This window comes from Cydia fagiglandana, chromosome 19 (assembly GCF_963556715.1).
Source record: "Cydia fagiglandana chromosome 19, ilCydFagi1.1, whole genome shotgun sequence".
NCBI lineage: Eukaryota > Metazoa > Arthropoda > Insecta > Lepidoptera > Tortricidae > Cydia > Cydia fagiglandana.
This window is the reverse complement of record NC_085950.1, coordinates 7,863,348-7,889,171: the sequence shown is the minus strand read 5'-3', so window position 1 is coordinate 7,889,171 and position 25,824 is coordinate 7,863,348. Positions and strand designations below refer to the sequence as shown.

At 39.9% G+C, this 25,824-nt stretch overlaps 3 protein-coding genes across 4 annotated transcripts; 2 read left to right on the top strand and 1 right to left on the bottom strand.

Moving 5' to 3' along the window:
- The first annotated feature begins 271 nt into the window (after window positions 1-271).
- Window positions 272-19,416, top strand: LOC134673821 (serine/arginine repetitive matrix protein 1-like). 2 transcript variants are annotated; one of them, XM_063531849.1, is made up of 7 exons: window positions 272-594; window positions 1,456-1,549; window positions 2,059-2,182; window positions 2,445-2,547; window positions 14,488-14,573; window positions 15,746-16,013; window positions 18,087-19,416. In XM_063531849.1, exons 1-7 carry the CDS (start codon window positions 487-489, stop codon window positions 19,086-19,088), a joined length of 1,785 nt encoding a protein of 594 aa, XP_063387919.1. In that variant the 5' UTR covers window positions 272-486; the 3' UTR covers window positions 19,089-19,416. The 2 variants fall into 2 exon arrangements, with proteins under 2 accessions (XP_063387919.1, XP_063387918.1); XM_063531848.1 differs by having other exon boundaries at window positions 18,081-19,416.
- LOC134673970 (uncharacterized) lies at window positions 3,666-5,812 on the top strand. The gene is made up of 2 exons (XM_063532013.1): window positions 3,666-4,928; window positions 5,011-5,812. The coding sequence occupies exons 1-2, from the start codon at window positions 4,440-4,442 to the stop codon at window positions 5,140-5,142; spliced, it is 621 nt and encodes a 206-aa protein (XP_063388083.1). The 5' UTR covers window positions 3,666-4,439; the 3' UTR covers window positions 5,143-5,812.
- Window positions 19,417-20,201: 785 nt separating the features above from the next.
- On the bottom strand, window positions 20,202-25,621 carry LOC134673828 (dysbindin-like). The gene is made up of 3 exons (XM_063531856.1): window positions 25,026-25,621; window positions 21,342-21,506; window positions 20,202-20,397 (listed from the first exon to the last, which is right to left on the bottom strand). Exons 1-3 carry the CDS (start codon window positions 25,528-25,530, stop codon window positions 20,312-20,314), a joined length of 756 nt encoding a protein of 251 aa, XP_063387926.1. The 5' UTR covers window positions 25,531-25,621; the 3' UTR covers window positions 20,202-20,311.
- Between the last annotated feature and the right edge of the window lie 203 nt (window positions 25,622-25,824).

Below are 25,824 nucleotides of genomic sequence, written 5' to 3'. Positions count from 1 at the left end.
TAAATAATGATCCTTACATAATGTCCTGTGGTTAACAGTTTGTATGCATATACTTTAATACATTACACAGCTTAATACAAACGGAGTACCTTGCTATGCGGATAAAAGTTTAATAGCCTTTAATATGGCTATGTTTGGGTTGGGCTATGTCAGGCTATGTCCATAGGAGAAACATGAACCTATCTACAACTACAACTGCTGTTTTCATAACCAGAGAGAATGCTGAGAATGAAACCTTCATGGACGTCGCTTAGCCATCGAGAGGACAAAATAAATGATTGGTACGAAATTTGAAAAGGGATTTAAAAAGAAGAAAAAATCATGTATCAATTAAAAAAGAGGAAAATTTGTTATTGTAGATTTAACTAATGTCTTTCAAATTGTCGTCATTTTTATTACCTATTTTACCGTTAGTTTTTCCATTAGTGTATGTTATATTAGTTTGTTATAGAGTTAAATAGTTGTTTGCATGAGATGTCACATTGAATGAGCTTCGACGTGGATCGGTATTCGTCTGCGTGGGCCCACATCGCCCTTTGTGCGGATCTCACATGGGCTACGGAACCTCCTGATGACTTTATTATAGCTAATCAGGTACCTATAACTCCTTTAAACGCTTAAATTGAGTTATATGGCGGTTGAAAACACATGTCATTTAACTGATTTAACAGCTGTTTTATATCAAAACGATTTTTTTTGTAGTGGAAGGGACGAACATCTTTCAGGATTTGATTGTCTGCGCTGGATTCTTACCTATTTTTGTTTGGTAGATATAAGAGAAACACGGTATTTTTCTCGAAGATATCCAATAAAAGGTGTCACTAAACTCACTAATAATAAAACTATAGGAATCACGCAGAACATGGTAGTTTAGTTGCCAAGCGGACCCCAGGCTCCCATGAGCTGTGGCAAAACGCTGGGACAACCAAGGAAGATGAGGAATCACGCAAAATATGGTCTCTATCCGTCCACTAACGTTTTTTGCACATCTAGCATATCTTGTCATATGTCGCGCGACATGATACGTGGAGATGGAGAGTCGCACCAGCCGCAGTAAGCCGCGGTAGTTTAATTCACTTTAACATCCGATTGAAAGAGATAGGGTCTGGTCAAGAGCGTAAGGAAAAAAAATCATAAGGGCAAAGTACCTACTACTGGTCCTGTGGAGATCTTTCCACTACAAGAGCCTTTAAGTCTTTATTACTTCAACCTTTTTCTCTAACACTTTCTGTTGAGAAGGACTGAGAAATGTGTTTTATTTCCCTTTAAGTAGAAAGATGGCAGAAAATGTTTGATGAAAAGGAGAATAAGTTAAGGTTCCGTCACACAGGTGGTTTTCCAGGCGGGGAGTGAGCGTTTTATATGTACAAGCGGCGCGGCGCGCCCCACTCGCGTTCCGCCCGGAAAACGCGCCTGTGTGACGAAGCCTTTAGGCTGATGATTTTTTTATTTCAGCGCCTCTGGGCACAACATTGTCGTGTTTCTCAAGTGCTGCAGGACTCTACAGATTCACAATCTTCACAGTCTACCAATCAATGTGAACAAACAGGCAAGTACAAACCAAGCACATAAATCTAGAGTGGTGCAGTGCAGAGCAGCGGCGGGATATGTTGGCACCGATTTTGAATATTTGGATACCACAAACTGGTGCAAGTGTTATTTTAAAACTTCTAACTTATATGAGATTATGACGTTTACTTAACACTTGCATATTATTATACATAATATAGTCTATGCTATCCAAATATCTGCCAACTTATCTTGATGGTTTAACTCTATTGATAATATTTGGGAGACCGAGCTTTGCTCGGAAAACATATGAAAACTCAAAAATGCGCGTTTACCCAGAGATAAGACCTAGCTAGATCGATTTATCGCCCCCGAAAACCCCCATATAGCAAATTTCATCGAAATCGTTAGAGCCGTTTCCGAGATCCCCGAAATATACATATATAAATGAATAAACAAGAATTGCTCGTTTAAAGGTACCTATTACATTGATATAAACAAAAACATCCCGACGATAGGAACTATTCTGATCTACACTTTGCATTCCAGAGAAACGTTCGACGTCGAGTCAGAGTCAAGAAAATGGCGGTTGCAGCCGGAAAAGTGTTAAAGACGTTATACCTGAATCGAGATTGGCACAGTTCTATGGGAATTTTTATTACGACGAAGCAAGGTTTTTCTTAGTCCATAATGATTTATTTTTAGGTAACTCCTAGACACATTTAGGTACGTCTAAATCTGCACCAAAGGCGGGATTTTTTTTCTTCTAAAATTTGACGTTGACGCTGTTCGAGGTACCTAATTTTAAAAGCGGGGCTTCATGTTTAAAAGCAAACAAAGTTAAACTATAGTATTTTTCAAACTCGATACGCTGCTTTATACATTTTTATTTAAGTACCTTAGTAAATTATATTTTTTATACAATTGTATTGCAGAGAAAAATCATATGCCAATGCCAACGAGAAGTCACCGTGGCGCGGCTACAACGGCCAGGGATGCGAAAACTCCGACCTCACAGAATGCTGGATGCTTCCCGAGGTTGAGTTCTACTTCCTGTATTTTAATAATAATTCAGCCTATGTACGTCCCACTGCTGGGCACAGGTCTCCTCTCATGTGCAAGAGGGTTTGAGTTATAGTCTCCACTCCACGCTAGCCTAATGCGGAACTATGTATTCACATACACCTTTGTATTTCTTCGCAGATGTACAGCTTGGCAAAAAGAGTAGAAATTAAAAAGTGGCAACACTGTAGTGTCGTCCCGTTTTCTTATACACCGTGTTTTTTTTTGTTTTCCGTTAATTTCAAGGGTGTATTCCTGAGCTTAAATCAAGTAACTTTCTCAAAGACACCGATATTCTAATTAACTCAATTTCGGAGATAATCAATATTTTATTTTTTTCCTATAAGGCCTCTACAAGCGTGTACCCTTGCCTTAGGGCCGGTTTACATATTGATTAGTGTTTAGAATGAGTTCATACATTTGCGAGTAAACTTAAGCACAATCTCGGTCGATCGATGTTCGAAATGACATTGATATGTCACAGATTTCAATTGTTTGGTTGAGTTAAATGTAATGCCCGTTTTACAACAACGCTATATGCTACATTTAATTACTTTTTAAACTTAATATGGAGTGTAGAAGTAAAGGAGAGCTATCTTTTATGATAAGACGGTTGTAAAAGTGTCCAGCTGTCAGTATAAAGAATAGTTCGAAATCTCTCCGGTGGCGCTAGTAGGTAGCACCGGGAACTAACATGAATTTAGACCTTATTGACTGAGTGAAGTGCGCTGTCAGTTTTTTGAAATTTTATTAAAAATTTTCATAAAGTGATTTATTTAATTTAGGATTTCCTTGTGCAGTAAAACTAGCCGCCCCTGTCTCAGCACGCATCATATAGACTGCCACCTCTGTTATCTAGCCACCTCGGGCCTGGGCTTACCAGGCCTTAAGCCCCACATTCACACTCCTACCTTGTAGGCCGCCTCGTAGTCCGCCTCGTTGGGTAGGATTGTGTATGGGGGTTGCGGACTACGAGCCGTCCTACAAACGGCTAAACGGTAGGACGACTCGTAGTCCGCAACCCCCATACACAATCCTACCCAACGACGTGGACTACGAGGCGGCCTACAAGGTAGGAGTGTGAATGTGGGGCTTTAGGGCAAATCCACCGCTATAGGATATATTTTCTATAGTAAAAATGGGAAAAGTTTGCATCGTAAACAGTTGCCAAAGTGGGCGTAAGAGGAAAAAACAGAAAAATGTTACGAAATCCGTATCTTTTTTCCAACCAACGGTAAGTATGTAATTTTCACTACACCTTATAAAACAAAGTCCCCCGCCGCGACTGTCTGTTCGTGGGTTTGAATGTATCTTTGCGATAAACAAACTACAGGACGGTTTCAGTTCGATTTTCATGTATCAATAGAGTGATTCTTGAGGAAGGTTTACGTATATAATTTGTTGACTATAGTTCGTTTTTTTTAGCATTAGAAAGAACTTGCAAGAAGGTAAGCGATTTTGACATGTCTTTTAATTGAAAAACGCTTTTTAAAATTCAAAAACTATTACTGATGAAAGCAGAAGAATATAAATGATCGTATTAGATTCATAATTGTTACATATTTGCCGTAACTTATTTTTAAAATGTGTTTTTCAATTAAAAGACACATCAAGATTGTTTACCTAATTTCTAATGCTAAAAAAAACGAACTATAGTGCGAAGCCGGTCGCTAGTTATTTAATAAAATATTATATTGTGATTTTTATATTTTTCTTATAAAATTCACAATTTCACTTCAACAATTCTTCATTTTTCTATTAATTCTCAGACTCCGGCACGGTTAGAAAGTTGGAAAAAGTCGTTAGGAATTGCATTAAAAGCAAATGATTATATTTGCCATCTTCATTTTAAAGAAGAAAATATAAATATGTACGAAAAGTTAACTATTAAAGGAGAGCTCAAATATATTCCTACACAAAGAAAAACGCTTAAGGAAGAAGCTGTGCCCACGATTGAGCATCAGTTTATTCCCATTCCCGAACATGAACTCCAAGCCAATACTATTCACATAGAGGAATCTTTCGAACCATACCCCAATCAACCTAAGGACGAGCAGCAACAACAAATCAATGCCGAGCAACAGGAATTATCAGAAGATCAAAATGATTCTAATAATTTAATGGATTATGAAATGATACAACAGGACTTTGCGGAACCATTGTTTAGTCAATATCAGGATACTAATGTAACAATTAATCCAATAGAGAATTTTAAAAGTAAGTTTCGGGCATTTTCGTTGTTGCCGCCTTTTTGGCTACATGCAGAAAATCCTAATGGGCTGGAATTTATGCGAATGGATCCAAAAACTCAGAAGATTAAACATCATATACGTTTAAACGATGATCTAACTGTCACTGTAAGTGTTTATTAATGTAACAATAAAATTCGGTTGGCATGATTTGAATTTGTAACGAAACATAATTGCTATTTAATTGCAGGTAATTTTTCCCAATAATGAACAATTGCCACTAAAGGAGAAAATTAATTCATATGACAACACCTACGATTACTTAAAATCGGTTGAAAGATGGCCTTTGTGCGTTGGTACTCAGATTGACGACAATAAGTAAGTTTTGGTAGATTGTTAACCAAGGGATGAACGCAGTGAGAGTATAGTCCGAGGCTAAAATGATGCCATTCACCCGAGTTAAACACTCTACTTTTCATTTCGAATACGAGGAACCTAGCCCCAAAGCTTGTACTATGGGTGTAGGCGATAATACAACTGTTTGCAGTCGTCTTATGAATATATATACCATAATGTAACAGTTGTATTTAAAATAAAAGGATAACTCGTAAGCCTAATAACTTTGATTTTATTTAACATTTTTGTCATTAAAAATATTGTATGTAACGGTACATTAAATAGGTCTTAATTCTTGAACCTATCCTATTAAAACTCGACTTTTATGTGTATTTTAAGAACCCTTATTATGTAGGTACCTGTAGATTAAAGCACTATTTATACATAAACAATGGTACAGGAGAATAATAAAAGATAAAAACGAATTTATCTAATATATAATTACATCAATTTTCAGATTTTGTAAAGGTGTGATTATTGGTGATGATACTTACGAAAGAAATCAACAGTACCCAAGATGTAAATCTTGTCGAATATTACGAAATCGTTTGCAGAACCGTAATTCCACTTCAACTCTATTACAAAAAATGGCAGAAGCTAAACGGCGCGCTTCAAATCTTGTACATAAATGCAAGCGTCTCAAGAGGACGGTAAGTCTTATGCCGGCTACATACGTAACGATAAATCGTTGCGATAAAACTGTGCAGTCCGACTGTGCAGATAAATCGAACCGTGTGTATGACAAATCGTTACGATAATCGACAATCGGACAATCGGACTGCACAGTTTTATCGCAACGATTTATCGTTACGTATGTAGCCGGCATTAAAGCCGTAACAGACTACCGCACCGCGCCACGACCTTAATGGTGCGGTTAAAATATCTCTTTCACGCTCCAAATTATAGCTACATCCTTAGCCCCCTCCAGACTATGCGCGTGAATCGCGGGCGAAGCCGCGAACGCGAGTGTGGAGTCGATTTCGCAGGTCTGCGTTCTGGACTCCACACTCGCGTTCGCGGCTTCGCCCGCGATTCACGCGCATAGTCTGGAGGGGGCTCTTAACGCACGTACGGCGACCACCTTACGACTATCGGTACGTGCGCCGCACCGCACTAAAGTCGCGGTATGGTGCGGTAGTCTGTTACGGCTTTTTATCAAAAACATATTAAATAAATAAATATTAGGGAACATCTAAAGGCCCCTGTACACAATGGGCCAGCGCCGGCCAGGCCAAGGGACGCTGCCATGCGGTAGAATGAGGTAGCAATATCACTTGCTCCCTCTAACGCATAAATGCGTCCCCCAGACTGGCCCACGCTGGCCCATTGTGTACTGGCCTTTACACAGGTCAACCTAGCCCCAAACTAAGCAAAAGTTGTACTATGGGTACTAGGCGACGCTATAATATACTGTATTTGTATAATTGAAGACGTAAAATAATACAAAAAGAAACTTGAGCAAGAAGTTTTCATACATATTTTTCGAAATCATTTCGAAGTCCCTTAAGGCGTATCCAGATTAGTAAATTTTTCGCCAATCTGATTCAATTGCCCGATCGAATCAGGATCGAAGTGCGGATGCAAATACCAATTTGGCTCGCCGAATTCAACCGCCGATAATGACCGATATTACCGATAAAATGAAGTGCAGATGCAAGAATACCAATTTGTGAGGCCAGTCTGGATACCATTTCTGGATTTTTTCAATGTAGAGGGCTCTAATATCACCATAAATCTAAAATTAGAGATTGACGCCAATTTCATTTCTGATAAAATCAACCGATTTGATCAGTCCCGTCTGGATACCACTTTACTTAGCTGTTGTTTTTTATTCGCACACCCGCTTATAGACCAACAAGAAATTGTAGAAATTAAAAAGTGGCAACATCGTAGTGTCGTCCCTTTCAAATCAATCTAAGAAAACGGGACGACACTACGATGTTGCCACATTTTAATTACTACAATATCTTGTCGGCTTATAACTTTATACATTGTACCTACTTGAGTAACGAATTTCATATCGACCGTTCATATAATTGCAGAATATCCAATTAAGAGAGAAAATTTCCTTGGCTAAGGCGCAGTGTGCAAAGAAATCTGATACCGTAGTACAAGCATCTATTTCAAAACTACCTGAAGAATTTCAAAATGCCGTGAGATCATGTTTTGAAGCCGCGAAAAAAAATAATACAAAAGGTCGTCGATATACGTTAGAATGGATTTATGAGTGCATGTTGATACGTATAAAAAGCAGGAATACGTATGAATTTATACGTAAAAGAAATATTTTACCCCTTCCTTCTGTACAAACTTTAAATAAGTATCTCAGCAAAATCAGCTGTTCTGCATATGGATTCCAATCCTCTACTTTCTTTAGTTTAAAAGAAAGATGTGAGGCGATGAAGAAGGAGGAGAAACGAGGAGTTATTTTAGTGGATGAAATGAAATTAAGTGAAGGCGTTTATTTTGATTCTCAAACCATGAAATTTAATGGTTTTGTTGACCTGGGGCAACACACTCCAGATAATTTAAAAAATACAACAGCGGACCATGCTTTGGTGTTCAAGTTTGTGCCTTTTCGAGGTAGATGGGTTCAAGCCTTAGGTTGCTTTTTATCGAAAAATTCATGCAAAAGCGAACCGCTACATAAACTAGTTTTAGAGTGTATTGTTTTAATGGAAAACAGCGGAATTTGTGTTGATGCTGTCGTGATGGACGGTGCACCTTGGAACCGAGGAGTATGGAAAATATTCGGTGTAAATGAAGACACTGTTAGCTGTGAACACCCTTGTGACTGCTCACGACGGTTATGGATGATTTCAGATTTTAATCATTTAGTGAAATGTTTTCGAACATCTACTTTGGATGATAAGCTACAAGAGTTCAAGGTTAATTAAGAGTAATGCATGAGTAATGATAATTTTAAAAATATACAAGGTGTAATTATTATATCTGACCAAACTCTGAGGGGTGAATATGTAGGTCATACTGAACAACTTTTACTATAGCCAACCCTGAAATCACGAAAAAGAAATCGCCTGTTTAATAGAAAACATTGACTGTACTGATTCACCGCAATATGTATGAGACAGCAGATTTTTTTTCACGATTTCGGGGCTGGTCCCATAGTATAAGTTGTTAAGTATGACCTATATTCACCCCTCAGAGTTTGGTCAGAGATAACAATTTCGCCTTGTATAAAATGATAATACGAAGTCAAACTAATGTAATATTCTTTTTTCAGACCCCTTACGGAACTGTGAAAAAAAGACATTGGGAAGCGGTATTAGAGGAAGAGAATTATCGTCAGCCTAACTTAAAAATCGCTTACAAGTTAACACCAGCGCATTTGAAACCGAAAGGTTTTCAAGTAATGAATGTTCCTCTTGCAACTGAAGTATGTACCTATAAATATAATCAATAATTTTCATTGATTGTCCGGATTTATTTCGTAGGACTTTCGGCTCATCAAAACTAATATTATTAATCTTATAAAAACAGGTGTTTGGTCACGAAATTTCGGTCGCCATGGCTCACTATCAACCCTATTGCGAGGAATTGAAGGATTCAACTGCAACACAAAAATTTATTGATCTTGTATTCAATTTGATACAAGCTATGTCTTCGCGTATACCAAGAGATGCTCTGTACGTGAATGAAAATTGCAGACGAAGAAAGGTAAGAAATAGTTGGCGATTAAAATTAAGGTCAATGCGGAGAAGACCGTCTATCAGCTAAGTCCGTCTACTCACTATAACATTTAAGGGAAGACCGTCATAAAGAAAGACCGGCCGGATGGTGCCTTAAACCAGAAGTAGCCAACCTTTTAATGTATTTTTGTTAGTAGATACCTCTTATAGTGAAGAATAATTTATGCCGATTATAATTAGAATTAATATAATTATGCGTTGCTGGTAGTGAATATTATGTGTTAATGTTAATATGCCGGAACCGCCGCCGCCTCGCAACCTGAATATATCCCTTGGCACCTATACAGCCTATACTGTAATTTTTAGTTTAATATAAAAATTAGGAACATTTAAAAATTTGTATGGAATATATTTTTTGCTCCTTACTAATATCTGTAAATGTCTACTACTGACTATACTTTTGTGTAGAGAAGCGGCCGTCCCCTTTCCTCTTAATATTTCATTGTATAGCTTTGAAGCTTGTTTACTTAATGAAGAAATACTTTTTTCAGGCAATCCAGGAATTTTTAGAATTCCTTGCAGACTGGGAAAAGCTCGAAAAAAAAATACCTGTGTCAAGGAGCACGTTAACTGGATTAAAAGTAACTTTACGGGCAACACTTGAAATTTTGGATATGCTGAATGTTGCATGTGATTACAAGTATTTGATGACAGCAACCCTATCTCAAGATCCGTTGGAGGTAATTAATAATTACTAATTATGTAATCCAATGAATATGAATCTGCTTGTATGGAATCTGCATCATGTATGCTGCCTTACTTTTGGAGAAAGTCCAGAAAGCCTTTTTAAAAATAAAAAATAAATTATAATTCATTAATTCAAGCTAATTGTACTCATATTTTTACATTATTTACATTTTGATTACACAACATTAATAGCATTACATTTAAATATAATTTACTAAAATTAACAATAAAATTTAAAAATTTACAAATCACATTAAAGAATAATGATATACAATATATACACAAAAACACAACAATACATACAAAACTAACCTACACCTGTCCTTACATGCCTGTTGCAACAGTGCACAATATAAGGACAGTCAAGCCGATCTGCGATCATCGCCAGGACAGTGTTGGCGCTGGCCCGCACGCGCCGCACCAGCGCAGCTGCGCGCACGCGCATGATGGCGTGGAAACAGGCCGTGTGGGCCCCGCGAACATGCCCGAAGCGCTACAGTAGCGGGGCAGCCCCAACACCGCCCTGAATGCGTTATTGTACTGGACGCGGAGCGCGTTGTACGCTCTTTGCGTGTAGTCCGCCCACAGGCCACACGTGTACAGCGACGTGCAGTACGCTTTGAAAAGCGTTATCTTCACGTCACTACTACAACGAGCAAACCTGCGAGCCAACATGTTCGCCCTTACGCACAACGCCCTCCGCTCCCGCTCCATATCCACATCATCCTTGAGGTCCGCAGTAACAATATGCCCTAGGTACTTGAAACTCTGTACTCTGTCTAAGAGAGCTCCGTTAAGCATGACAGGTGGCACATATTTTTTTAGGATACAGTTCCTACCTAGTCCATATACTTAATGTACCCATCAATATATTTCTGCCTGGTGTTTTTGGGTTTAATTCTTTTGAAATGAGGCGTAACTTTGGGCTGTGGACGTTTTTTATCGCTTACCTTCTTTCTAATGCTAAAAAAACGAACATAGCCATATAAATATTAGTACTATTATAAATGCAAAAGTGTGTCTGTTACCTCTTCACGCTTAAACCGCTGAACCAATTTAGATAAAATTATGGAGATAGTTTGAGACCCGAGGTCCTATATTTTTTATTGAATAATAATTTTGACTTGTTTTCAGAGATTTTTCTCCGTCATGAGATATTCGTGTGGAGGAAACGATCACCCTGATCCCAAAATGTTTGCACAAGTTTACCGATTGGCGTCTTGTTTTTCCCTAATACGCCCTCCGAAAGGTTGTAACGTTTCCGGCAAAGATTTGCTGAAGAACTTACTAGGAGCAAAGGATATGGTAACTGGTTCAAACGAGGCTAAGCAAGCATGGCTGGAAAGCCTCGACCATATACTAGATAATGGTGAACCATTGATTGATGGTTATGAAGACCATGACTACAACGAGGCTGTCACCAGTGACGCGGTGCAGTCTTACATTGCTGGGTACATCGTCCGCAAATTGCGAAAAATCGTAAAATGCAATAATTGTTTGAAACTCATACAAATGAGTCCCAATGAGGGAAAAATGTTAATGAGAAACGACGTAATCGATAAAATGGATTTATACGGCGGGTTAATTTATGCTAGTGACGATCTATTCAATCTGACCAAAATGATAGAGAAATGTGTGTTAAGAGCAATAAGCAAAGCTTTAACCAATATGGAGACGATCAGTGAAATTACGCAAGAATTACAAAAAGAAACATTGATAAAAGTTGGATGTGCCGACCATTCCAAACAAGTATCAAAAAAAATTATCGATATGTACGTAGTTATGCGAGCCCACTTTCTGGCAAAATATGAAAATAAACGTTACGACGCAGCCAAAACCAAAACTAAAATGAACAGGAAAAATGCCAAGTTATTGTCTTAATTACTAGTAGTTCGCCCCGAACTAAGAACTCGTATTCGCTGAAAACTACCGCGCAGCGCGCACACTCAGGTTTTGATTTCCAACTCAATCTCACTAGTGATACCTACTAATACTTTATATACGAGATTACCGCCACGTGGGATGTTGACTCGACGATCATTGTTGCGATAGTCGTCTCGGTTTTTTTTCCGTCATGAGATATTCGTGTGGAGGAAACGATCACCCTGATCCCAAAATGTTTGCACAAGTTTACCGATTGGCGTCTCGTTTTTCCCTAATACGCCCGGTTGTAATGTTTCCGGCAAGGATTTGCTGAAGAACTTACTAGGAGCGAAGGATCTGGTAACCATTGATTCATGGTTATGAAGACCATGATTACAACGAGGCTGTAAACCAGTGACGCGGTTCAGTCTTACATTGCTGGGTACATCGTCCGCAAATTGCGAAAAATCGTAAAATGCAATAATTGTTTAAAACTCATACAAATGAGTCCTAATGAGGGAAAACTGTTAGTGAGAAACGACGTAATCGATAAAATGGATTTATACGGCGGGTTAATTTATGCTAGTGACGATCTATTCAATCTGACCAAAATGATAGAGAAATGTATGTTAAGAGTAATAAGCAAAGCTTTAACCAATATGGAGACGATCAGTGAAATTACGCAAGAATGACTAAAAGGAGCATTGATAAAAGTTGGATGTGTCGACCATTTCAAACATATATTAAAAAATGTTATCGATATGTACGTAGTTATGCGAGCCCACTTTCTGGCAAAATATAAAAATAAACGTTACGCCGCAGCCAAAACCAAAACTAAAATGAATAGGATAAATGCCAAGTTATTGTCTTAATTACTAATAGTTCGCCCCGAACTAAGAACTCGCATTCGCTGAAAACTACCGCGCAGCGCGCACACTCAGGTTTTGATATCCAACTCAATCTCACTAGTGATACTTAGGTAAGTAATACTTTATATACGAGATTACCGCCATGTGGGATGTTGACTCGACGATCATTGTTGCGATAGTCGTCTCAGCGGACGGTCTCATAGCGAAGAGTCTCAACCAACACCTAGAGACTGGATCAAGGGTCAGATGCAGGCAAATTGTGACAAAACATTCGCTGATGTTAACAAGAAATAACTCAAAATGTAGTCAATATGATGGGTGCTGAGAAAGGGGCGGCTACAGGGCCTGGGGCCTAGGGCGGCAAAGACTGCAAATCCGCCACTACATTATACATATATAAAAATGTGTTCGGGTGTTTTATTTTGTTTTGTGTTTTTATATTTTACTTTTATATTAATATTAAAAACGAAAAACAAAAAAGAGCCTTTTATTTCTCGCCGGTAAAACAAACACAATATTATAAACTTATATTTACATTAGGTTTAGTATTACAATAATATTTAATATTCCTCAAATCAATGTTCTATTATGCTTGGTTATGTAATAAGTAGTAAGTAATTATATTTTTTTCTTGTAATTTATTCTGCAACAACCCCTCCTGTGAGGGTGAAGGCCTCCTCCAGTGATGCTGGTCATCACAATTTCTGTTCTCTATCTTTTTCAACTTACATATGTATATCAATATTAATTTAAATATTGGTATTAAATACCTACAAATACAAATAATAAAAAGCTAATAAATACTCTTATCGGGATTCGAACCCGCGACCTCCTGCTTCATAAGCGGGGTCACTACCGACAAGGCTAAAAGACCGTCAAAAATTGGTTCGCGATGCACAGTGGCGCCGCGGCGCGGCCTATTTAATGTTTTTGAGGGACACTTTTTAATACATGAAGATTGTTTTCCTCATCTCTACCTTCCATATTAATTTAAAAAAAAAAATTTTTTTTTGAAAATTAACTATGCCATTTAGTTATCTTAAACGTACTTAACCATACCCCGAAGTTAACGGAATTCAATAAAAACACGGTGTATAAATTGGTTTGAAAGGGACGACACTACAGTGTTGCCACTTTTTAATTTCTACTCTTTTTTGCCAATCTGTATGCGGGTTTCCTCACGATGTTTTCCTTCATCGAAAAGCTAGTGGTAGATATTATCAAATGATATTTCGTACATAACTTTCGAAAAACTATTAAGGCTTGGCCACACACAGAGCGCGACGCAGCGCCGCGTCCGCGCCGCGTGATGCCGACGCGAAGCCTGGTCAAACAGGGCGCGCGCCGATCGCGCCGGCCTCACGCTCTCAACACGCCCTCAAGGCGCGCGTGAACGCGGCGCGGCCGCGCGGGAACGCGGCGCACCGCTCGCTGCCTAACGTCCGATCCTACTGATGTGACCTTGCGCGACGCGGCGGGCCGCCGCGTCCGCTCGGCGCAGCGCTGCGCACGCGCCGCGCGGACGCAAGGGGCCGCGCGGCGCGGGGCGCGACAGAAGCGGGGCGTGATACCGGCGGGACGCAGTCTGTTTGACGTCGGTAACCTGTTAGCATGTGCCGCGGTCGCGCGACGTGGACGCGGCGCGGACGCGGCGCTGCGTCGCGCTCTGTATGTGGCCAAGCCTTTATTGTATTTTATTAGTTAGAATGGATTGGACCACATTAATTAAGTTATTATAGCTGTCAAGTTAATCATACCCTAATAGTAAGTCCCCTAAGAATCTCCACTTGAGACTGCAGCTAGGCGTCCGCGTTTCCTCTTTACGGGCCGTATGAAACTGGAGATTTAGCGGCCCGGTGACCTTATTTTGGAGACCACTGCTATATCTTTAGAAAGTAAACAAACAATTTGTACAATTTCGGGTAGTTATAACATTTATTGGTTAACCAACCAAATACAATACAAAACCGCCTGGATCTGTCACTGAACGATCTGATTTTAACCTGCATTATTTGATCATGTTAATGTTTTCATCTACCCTCAAGGTAGATTTTGTTTACTTTTATTCAAATATCTAAAGATAGAGTATATAGGCGTTGCTGCGCAGTTGCGCCGACGTGGCGTCGAGTAGCTGCCAATAAGGTTGACTAGACGCCGCTCGGGAGACGCTTGGGGTGGCTTAACAGCTTCAATATTGTGCAGGTGGAGTACTGGTTTCGTAAGCTGCTAGACGACGCGCCGGAGCGGACGTGCTCGCGCCGCCGCCACCGCGTACCTAGCGACGACTTGTGCGTACATTTTTTATTTATTATATAGACGGTCTAGTACGAGATAGTGCAGGGATCACCCTTCAGTTCATTATCATCAGATAATGAACTGTAGTCCGCGGTATTTCCGCTACGATACAACCTTGGGCTTGTGCACAAATCACGCGAGGTTATCGATGGGGGAGGGGGGGTCACGAAAAAATCACGATAGATCACGTTGGGGGAGGGGGGTATAAGAAAACTTCACGTGTATTTTTCTACAGTGAACGAAACTAAGAAAAAAAAACCTACCACATGAGTAGATACTTTTTCTCGATTTCGTTAAACATAAATCTTCACTCTGCACTTCAAAATTGTGAGCCTATCACAAAAATTAGCCGAAAACACCTCGCGTGATTTGTGCACAGCCCCCTTCAAACCTTCAACAAAGAGCGTACTCTCATCTTAAAGGTCGGCAACGCACTCGCAACCCCGCAGACCCTTTGGTGTTGCGGGTGTGCAACCTTTGCGACGGGTGCGCCGAGGCGGCGCTGACTGTACCCACCTATCTATTAAGCCTTTTTATTCTGAGTTAGAGTATGTCTCATAGCTCAGTGTCCCGCTTGGCAAAGGCCTCCAGCTCTTTCCATTGGGGTCGGTCATGGGCCACCCTTCCCCAGTTCGGGCCCGCTGTGAGTTTGAGTTCATCTTCTCATTTTGTTCGAGGTCTCCTCTGGCTCCGTGTGCAACCTCTTGGGTATCAATATGTTACGATTTTACTCCATTTTTACAAGCTTTTATTTAGTTTCACCTGACCGTTGTCTGTCTGTCTGTCTGTGTGTAATCAAATCTTGTAAGTTAAATTTGATCCACTTTCCGGTTTCCGATTGAGCTGAAATTTTGCATACATACGTAAGTCGGGTGACAATGCAATATTAGGTATGGTGTCATCGAGCTGATCTGATGATGGAGACCGGAGGTGGCCATAGGAACTCTGTGATAAAACAACGAAACCTAGTTGTGTTTGGGATATTTAGAATTAGCATTAGTTGCCCGTGGAAAGAAAAGTACAGTCAGCGATAAAAGCTTGTACCAAAAATGAAATTTTTGCCAAAAACTTATTCTCGCCTGTAACATGTGTACCCACCTGCCGTTCCTAAATAAGCGATCGAGCCAATGACATGAATTACTTACACGTGTTTATCGGCAGCTAGCGAGCGCTGGGGCCCTTGCGACGGGGCCGAGGCGGCACTGTCGGCGCGCGTGCGGGCCGCGGCCGTGCGCGCGCTGTGGGCGCCGCGCCCCTCCCCTCCCCCCTCCCGCCCCCCCTCCGCCGCCCCCCCGCCGCCCGCGCGCCCGCGCCCCCCCTCGCCGCCGAGGAAGATGCGCGCGCGCCGGCGGCAGCCGCGGCGCCTGCCGCCCAGGGCGCCGCTGCCGGCGTATTGTCTGGCGCCGGCGCTTCTGTGCGATCCCAAGTGCAAGGTATTTCAAACTAACTTATTGTCGCCACTTACTTTCGATATATAACGGGAAAATTCGCGACATGTTATCGTTTAATGACGGAGCGCTACGACCAATAGCAGAGCAATAAAGACTCATACCAGGCGTGGCTCACTCAGGTAGCTACAAGTGCACCCGTTCCACACCAATTTTGGTGGCTAGCCATAAGCCGCGCGTGGCGCTGTCGCCACCTAGCGGCCATATCTGTCCTGATCGTATAACAGACGCGTTTTGTTAGAGAGTGAGTCTTCTGTACCTAGTATTTATTCTGTGATACCGGGAAAATTCGCGACAAATTATAGGTTAATGACGGAGAGCTACGAGCATAGCAGAGCAGTAAATGACTCTGACCCGAAATTAAATACGTGCAGTTAAATATTGATTTTAAACTGAATCACATATAGTACAGTCATTATAGATTTTGACCCGTGAATAATTAGTTCTTGGATTTTTTTTTCGTAAGTCCCTCGGGGGGGTCACTGGGAGTGTAAATTCAAAAAGTAGGCTTAATCAGGCTCCTGCGTATATTCAAAAAATGTTTTTTTTCCAAAAAAACGGTTTTTCTTCAATAACTCGGCCATTTTTGATTTTACAGTTAAACCGTAAGGACAAAAACTGTAGGAAATTTGATTCTCTACAAGTTAGTCCAGTCATTATATCCAAAAAACCGACCCTTCCCGTGAATAATCAGTTCTTGGATTTTTTTTTGTACGTCCCTCGGGGGAATCACTGGGAGTGTAAATTCAAAAAGTAGACTGAATCAGGGTCCTGTGTATATTCCAAAAACGGTTTTTCTTGAATAACTCGGTCATTTTTGATTTTACAGTAAAACCGTGAGGACTAAAATTTTAGAAAATTTGATTCTCTACAAGTTTGGTCCTCACAATTTTTCTTCTAGGATCGATAGTTTGGAAAAAAAATTTGAAAAAAGCGACAAATTCAAAATATTTTCAACATCTCGTTTATTTTCAACTTTACGACATAAATGAAGAGGACTAAACTTGTAGAGAATCAAATTCTGAACAATTTTGGTTCCCACCTTCTTTCCCCCAAAATCGATATTTTAGAAATTAAACCTGAAAAACGCGACAAATTCAAAATATTATCATTATCTCCTATGTTCCACGCTTTACGGCATAAATGAAGGGAAACGAAGTTGTAGAGAATCAAATTCTGAACAATTTTTGTCCTCACGGTTTTACTGTAAAATCAAAAATGACCGAGTTATTCAAGAAAAACCGTTTTTCGAATATACACAGGACCCTGATTCAGTCTACTTTTTGAATTTACACTCCCAGTGATTCCCCCGAGGGACGTACGAAAAAAAAATCCAAGAACTGATTATTCATGGGAAGGGTCAGTTTTTTGGATATAATGACTGGACTAACTTGTAGAGAATCAAATTTCCTACAGTTTTTGTCCTTACGGTTTTACTGTAAAATCAAAAATGGCCGAGTTATTGAAGAAAAACCGTTTCTTTGGAAAAAAACCATTTTTCGAATATACGCAGGAGCCTGATTAAGCCTACTTTTTGAATTTACACTCCCAGTGACCCCCCCGAGGGACCTACGAAAAAAAAATCCAAGAACTAATTATTCACGGGTAGGATCGGTTTTTTGGATATAATGACTGTACTAATAGAAGATTTATGTATCTTTAACTTTACACAGATACCAAGATTCCTGAGGTGACGTTGATGACATTAAATAAGGTTTAGATTTTATAATCATAACTAGCGACCCGCCTCAGCTTTGCACGGGTTAACAAATTATACACAAACCTTCTTCAAGAACCACTCTGTTGATAGGTGAAAACCGCATGAAAATCCGTTCAGTAGTTTCGAGTTTATCGCAAACATACGAACACACAAAGAGACAGACGCGGCGGGGGACTTTATTTTATAAGGTGTAGTGATGACTAGAAAATTAAATGACCACTGTATTTTAAAATCCAATGTTACATAAAGTTCTTGTAGGCATAGAAACTTATACAAATCTTGTCACCTCCCTATTGTTACTCCGTAATTGTAGTAACTGTAACGTTCTAAAGTTTCAGTTCGAAGCGCCGCCCTCGCCGCTGCAGCGCGCGTGCCGCCTGCCCGCGCTGTGCCGCGCCGCGCCCTACCGCGGCACCACCGTCTGCCGCTACGCCCCCGCCAACCGGAGAATCCCGGACCGCCGCCTCGGACAAAAAGATACCCCCAAACTAGCCCGGCCAGAGGTCAAAGAGGAAAAAGAAAACGTCGAAGAGACTAAAGCCGAAGTGGAAATTAAAGAAAAAGTCCTCGAGGACCAACAGCCGACTACGAGCGCTGCGGCTATCGATGGACTTAGAAAAAAACGATTGTACAGCACTGTTTTAAGCATGAGCGCACCCTCGACTATCAATCTACAAAACTGTGTCAGATTACAGAAATTCACTCCGGGACTGCTGAAGTTAAACCCTAAAATCATACCCGTGATTAGGGAGAATAAATTTGAAGAGCTGGAAAAGGAAGCTCTAGAACAATATAAAGCCTCCGACGAAAGCATAGACACAAAGTTCAATGAACTGGAGAAACAAGCAGAGGAACAGTATAGTACCAGTAACAGTAATACTAGTTGTAGTAGCGGCGAAAAGAAAGCTGTACCCGAGAGTCCAAAGCGCGCGGCAAAATTTCACAAAGAAAAAGTCGATAGCGTCATGATATATTCACAGAACTTTCCCGATTTAAACTCGAAGACCGCCAGTGTTACTAATCTAAAAAACTTCCACACCCCCCCGAGGGGGGAAAAAAAGGATCACCACAGACCTAATAAAAGAACTGTCAAAAACGATAGTCAAAGGGCGGCGTCTGACACGGACGAAGCTCGCGAAGCCAAGAGTCATAAGAGCTCGCGCTGGACGCTTCATGTGGTGCCTAAGAAGAGGCATATGACTTTGTGCGTGTCGGATTTCTCTTCGGACGAGGAGATGGATGATTCTAGTCGTTCTATCAAAGACGCTGGACCTATTAAACACCATTTAGCAATGCATTCGGCTCACGGCGGCGGCGATCTCATCATGAGAAAAACTTGACAGAGACTAGACTCGCTTAATGTTGAACTGAGCTGATTATACACTTTTGTGGAGATAAAGCTCTGATGTCTCGTTATTGTGTGTGATTGTTTTGTTTTTTTTATTAGTTCACGATTTTTTATACAATTCACGGACAGTACCGACTAGGCGACTAGTCTTTTGTGCTTTTACTAGTCATAAATGCTTTGTATATACTTTTTTGTATTTTTGACGTTATTATTGATATTAAGAAAAAGAATTTCAGTTCTTCAAACGATAATTGTGCAAGCTTAAACTTTTTAGGTATTCAACAAAATATAAAAATTAAATTTATATGATTTGCTCTAAATTCGGGCTGTTATTTCAGATCATAAACTTTTTACAAATTGGTATTAAAGTAAGGACGCTAAGCGCGAAGAATTCCGTACATTGATCCGCCTCTATCGCCTATCGCACCTATCCTATCTCTATCGCACGCGCATGACTTGGTTGCTGTCCTGCTCGCAGTGGCATTGACCTCCGGCATGATGGGCGGGACAGCAATATAACTTTACGTTTTTTTTTAGCATTAGTAAAAAAGGTAAACAATCTTGATGTGTCTTGTAATTGAAAAACACGTTTTACAAATAAGTCACAGCAAATATGTAACAATTATGAATCTAATACGATCATTTATATTCTTCTGCATAAATAGTAGTTTCTGATTTTTAAAAAGCGTTTTCCAATTGGAAGACGGCAAGATCGCTTACCTTCATTCTAATGCTAAAATAAAATAAGTGTTCCATGAACAAAGTTTTGTACGGAACACTAAAAAGTAACTACATATATGTGCGTTCGATAGAATCAATGTACGAAATTCTTAACCGGATAAATGAAATTGCGCCCCGAGTAGGCCTTTCGGCCTCACTTCATTCGGTCTTTAAATAATACACACTAAGAAAAACGACATTGTATCAACAATATATTAACTTTGGAATAAAACTTACAAGTGTACATTAAAATAAGCGGTATCGTCTTGGGTCGTCCCATTCGTTTTTCGTCAAGTTCTTAAATTAGTCCTATTATGCTTTCGTCACTCATTAATATTGAAAGCCACCGACGATTGTGATGAATGTAGAATAAGTGACGAAAGCAGAATAGGACTAATTTAAGAACTTGACGAAAAACGAATGGGACGACCCAAGACGATACCAAATAAGCTCTTCATATCACCCGCGTTCCATATTACGACTGCCGCTGTCACATCAGCTCTCGAGGAACTGGTCTAAAGCTGTCCGGTCGTCGTCTAACTGCACTTGCTCCAATGTCACCTCCTGCGGCTTAGTTGCCACTGAAAAGAGAACAATATTTAAGGTTATTGTCAAAATATTCATCATCATTCATACATTCTATCACGTGTATTTTCACGAAAACTTACGAACGTGCCTTACTTGCTATTTGAGTCAGACTAGGTGCAGTCAACGCCAAAGATATGTTTACATTTTTTCACCTTAATCCTTTGAAATAAGGCAAAAAACCAACTTCTTAAACAGTTTGTAATGTCATATATTATTGGCTGGTATTTAACTGATCATAAGATATAGTATATGCCCAGGACTTGGACAGGAAATGGGCAGGACATGTGGCAAGATACGATGACAAAAGGTGGACCAAACAAGTAACCAACTGGCAGGGACCGCTAGGAAAAAGAGGCGTTGGCACGGCAGAAAAAGGGACTGTGTAATTAAATTACTGAAGAGAGAAAAAAAAACAAGAGAAAACACGGGAAACAAAGCTTAATAAATAAATATATAGTATAATTAATCCGTAGGCGATATATATGTATGCTGGATACATTGTTTAATTTTGAATAATGTACCTTTTTAGGTACAACTACTAGTAAACTCTGTTAATTTACTAAAATTCCTGACATTTTCGTATTCCGGCCGCATTCCTGACAAACGGGCACAAAATTTCTGACATGTCAGGAAAATTCCTGACATCTGGTAACCCTAACTGTACATTGGTGGACCTCATGCATTTTGTAACTAAGACTATAGCTACATTTTCATGTATCAAACATTGTCTAACCCAGTGGTTCTTAACCTTTTCAGTCCGGTCACCCCTATATGACTAACTAGGGAACCTGATTTTACCCCTCCTCCCAATGGTAATAAAAATTAAAACGTGTACGTTTGTTGTATTGTTATATTAGGTTAGCTTATTACCCCCGTAAAATACCAGTTTTACCCCCACGGGGGTAATTACCCCTAGGTTAAGAACCACTGGTCTAACCTGATGGCACACTGCCGCTGGCCAGATATCTCGCCATATCCTGTTGGAAAGCCGAGGCACTGTTGTCTCTCCGGGCCTGGAGCTCCGCTAGCTGCTGTTTCTCCCGCTCCTGGTTGTGGACAGAGTTCTCTCTGGCTAGCTTGATCCGTGTGTCTTCCAGGGTAGCTGAAATTTCAGATAGTATATATGTCGCAGTCAAAAGTGTGAACTGGTCAAAAGAACTTTTAACCGACAAAAACAGGTAAAACTGCTTTTGACCGAGCATGTTGGTCAAAAGTAGTTTTATCTAAAAATCATTGGTTAATAGTAATTGTGACTGTTACTATCAGTCAAAAGTACTCATAAAGAGTATTGTATTGTATTGTACTCACAGAGATAGGTAGGTTAGGGTTTTTTTTTTTGCTACGCCCAAAAAACGAAACTGTTCCCAAAGATAGGTAGGTTAGGGTAATTTTTTTTTTGCTACGCCCTATAAACGAAACTGCTGCCAGAAATAGGTATGATTTTCAGGTAAAACTACTTTTGACCAACATGCTCAGTCAAAAGCAGTTTTGCCTGTTTTTTAACCGACTTCCAAATCTCTAAGAAGGAGGTTATCAATTCGGTTGTATGATTTTTTTTATTTTTTTTTATGTTTGTTACTCCATATCTCCGTCATTACTAGATCGATTTTGAAAATTCTTTTTTTGATTGAATGTATATGCATACAGATTGGTCCCGTTTTTGTCAAAACCCAGTTCTGATGATGGGATCCATGAGGAATCGAGGGAACTCCTCAAATCTTAAAGGCATACATATAGTGATTTTTGGGTTTTTATCAACAAATCAAGCATATACACCCAAAAAAGTGACATTTGATGAAGTGGAACTGCTGATGATGATCAGAACGGAACTCTTTAACGACGCATAGTTCACGGTTGGCGATTTATCCTCTTCGTTATGTTTGTTAAGCAAGTTAAGTTTTTAAGCCACATTTTTGTCAAGCTCGAGTTCTGATGATGGGATCCATGAGGAATTAAGGGAACTCCTCAAATCTTGAAGGCATGAGTATAGAGATTTTTGTATTTACATCAGAAAATCAAGCATTTTCATTAAAAACTGTTGCATTTGATGAAGTGGAACTGCTGATGATGATCAGAACAGAACTCTTCAACGACGCTTAGTTCACGGTTGGCGATTTGTCCTCGTCGTTATATCTGTTAAGCAAGTTAAGTTTTAAAGCCACATTTTTGTCAAGCTCGAGTTTTGATGATGGCACCCATGAGGAATCAAGGGAACTCCTCAAATCTTAAAGGCATGCGTATAGAGATTTTTGTATTTACATCAGAAAATCAAGCATTTTCATTAAAAACTGTTGCATTTGATGAAGTGGAACTGCTGATGATGATCAGAACAGAACTCTTAAACGACGCATAGTTCACGTTTGGCGATTTTTCCTTTTCGTTATGTTCGTTAAGCAAGTTAAGTTTTTAAACCACATTTTTGTCAAGCTCGAGTTCTGATGATGGGATCCATAAGGAATCGAAGGAACTCCTCAAATATTAAAGGCATACGTATAGATTTTTTTGTATTTTCATCATAAAATCAAGCATTTACATTAAAAACTGTCGCATTTGATGAAGTGGAACTGCTGATGATGACCAGAACAGAACTCTTCAATGACGCATGGTACACGTTTGGTGATTACGAATTTCGATTTTGACTTGGACTGGGACCCGGACTCGAACTCATACCCGGATCCGGTTCGGACCCGGATCCGGTTCGGACCCGGACCTGGACTCGGATCCGGATTCGGACCCGGACTCGGATCCGGTCTCGGACCCGGACTCGGATCCGGACTCGGACCCGGTCTCGGACCCGGACTCGGACCCGGACTCGGACCCGGACCTTGACCCACAAAACCACTATGATACCTTAACTAAATAAACAACTACGATTACCTACCATAAAATTAATGTAGGTATAAAGTACGATGATGCCAATCTTACTAGCCCCTCCCGCTTAAACCCCCGTACACCGCACGGCATGCGCCATTAAGTGGGTTAGGTTAGGTTTGAATTGCGATCCTCACAGAACCGAACAAGGATTAGGTTAGGTTAGAACTGCGAGCCTTACAGAAACGAAATGCTACTTGAAAAGTGGGTTTGATTAGGTTCGAACTGCGATCCGCACAGAACCGAACTGCTATCTGAGGAGTGGGTTAGGTTAGGCTAGAACTACAACCCTCATGGCTCCTCTTCACGATGGGCCAACGCCGGCCACTCCAAGGGACGCATTTATTCGTTAGAGGGAGCAAGTGATATTGCTATCTCATTCTACCGCATGGCTGCGTCCCTTGGAGTGGCCGGCGTTGGCCCATCCTGTAGAGGAGCCATTATACAGAAGCGAAATGCTAGTAGAAAAGTGGGTGGTTTTACCTCCTTTTCTACATAGTGTACAGTCACCTGCAATAATATGTTACGCAACGAAGGCCGCAAAAATATCTGACACGATCTTATTTGTAGAGCCATAAGAGCGTGTCACATATTTTTGAGGCCTTTGAAGAGTAACATATTATGGCAGGTGACTGTACCTACCATCTGCAATAATCTTTCATCGGCCCCCATGGAAGTCGGTTTTTTTTTCTTAAAAATTATGTCAGTTAAAAGTTCTTTTGACCAGTTCACACTTTTGACTGTAACATATACATGACTTGAATTTTGACTAAATAACCAATAGGGATAGTGCCATACATTAGAAAAGGACAGCATGATTCGTCCCTGAATTGCTGTCAAATTTCGGTTTTGTAGAAGCGTCCTTTTTGTAAAGTAGTACTATTATTTTATTCTATGGTTAAAGTCTATTTTTTTATTCGGTAGACTAAAATAACATTTCATAGTATGAACATAAAATAACATTTATACTAATACATAATTATACTGATTATATTTCACTACTAATTGGTAATTACAGATTGGTGATTACCTAAATACCTTTTTATCTAATTACAATCATTTGTTAGACGCACAATACAAATTAGGCTAAAATTTAGTTCTTGGTAACATCAAAGAAACACTCTTTGGTAACATTGACAATATGCAATTCGGTATCAAGCTGATCTAATGACGAAGATAAAGGGTGGCCATAAAAACATTACATTTTTCACACATTATTTCTTATTCTGAACTCACTCAACTGAGTGTGAATGTACCCTTAACCTTTTAGCCATAGTCTGATATACAAGACAAACAAAATTGGGCTAATTTTGCCACGGTCTGATAAATATAAGACAAGACATCGTATAACTTCGTGTCCCCCGGTGACACGAGCACGCTCGATGACAATTTCTACGGCGCTTAACACTTTGACTACCGAGAACCCGCCTGGTAGGCACTCGTATCTAATGTTTTCTCAGATGCCAGACAACCCGCCCAGCGGGTTCTTTTGTACGCAGATATAGACGACCGGTTTCTGGGGTAGTGCACCGTTTTTTGCCCAGGTGCAAAAGGGTTAAAAGGTTAATGTAACTTTATATTACACTTGCACTGGTACATGCTAATTAGAAACTTATTTCATTTTGTTACAATAAAAGTCTTATAAGACTGCATATGTGCTGTATACAGTTTGAATATCTAATAAGAATAGAAGAATAAAACTTTACGGGGTCCTAATTCTTTGAATTTAAATTATAAACAGTCAATTTACCCATTTTTTTCTCCTTGTACAAAGTGAGATGATAATGATGATCTAATTTCCATCTTTCCATCTTACTCCTTTCCACAATATCCTCAAATTCCACCAGATCCTGCTCCACAGTCTTCATTAACACCTCCAAGTTCTTCAAACTGTCGATACACTGTGCCACGGAAGCCGTGAGAATCGGCAAATGGGCCAAGTTTTGCGCCAAATCATTTGCAGTTTGCAACTTTTTTTTCGCTGTTTCATGCAGTTCCAATATCAATTTATCCGCTTCATCTGCTGCTTTAGCATTTATATCAGCATTTTCATGTAACGTCACCCATTCTGACTGATACTTGTCCAACAAGACAGACCCAGCACCGCAGTTCACCTGACTTTCGTTCACCAGCTTTTGTTTGTCCTTAAAAATATTCTTCACTTTCTGTACTTCTTGCAATGTCTGCCGCAAATTAGTGTTGGACGTTAATCCATCTTGTACTACTGAAATAAACTCTTTCAAATTGCTTAACATTTCAATGGGAGCAGTGAAAACACAAGTTTTGAAATATTTGCAGTCCACATCACATGCAATGCAACAGAGCTTTGTTTTGACAGCTTTAACGGGTTTTTATAGTATGGTTAATAAAATCCTTGTTTGTGAGATTTTCTCATAAAAGTGAAATCTTGGTGCAAGTATTCGTTAAAAACTTTCTGAAAAACACCTCAATTTAGCGTTTATAAAGTATGTTAAGGAATCATATTCCAGCGACAGCAAAATTACATATAATTTTATTGAAAAACATACTTGGTTATTTGCTAAAAAGAT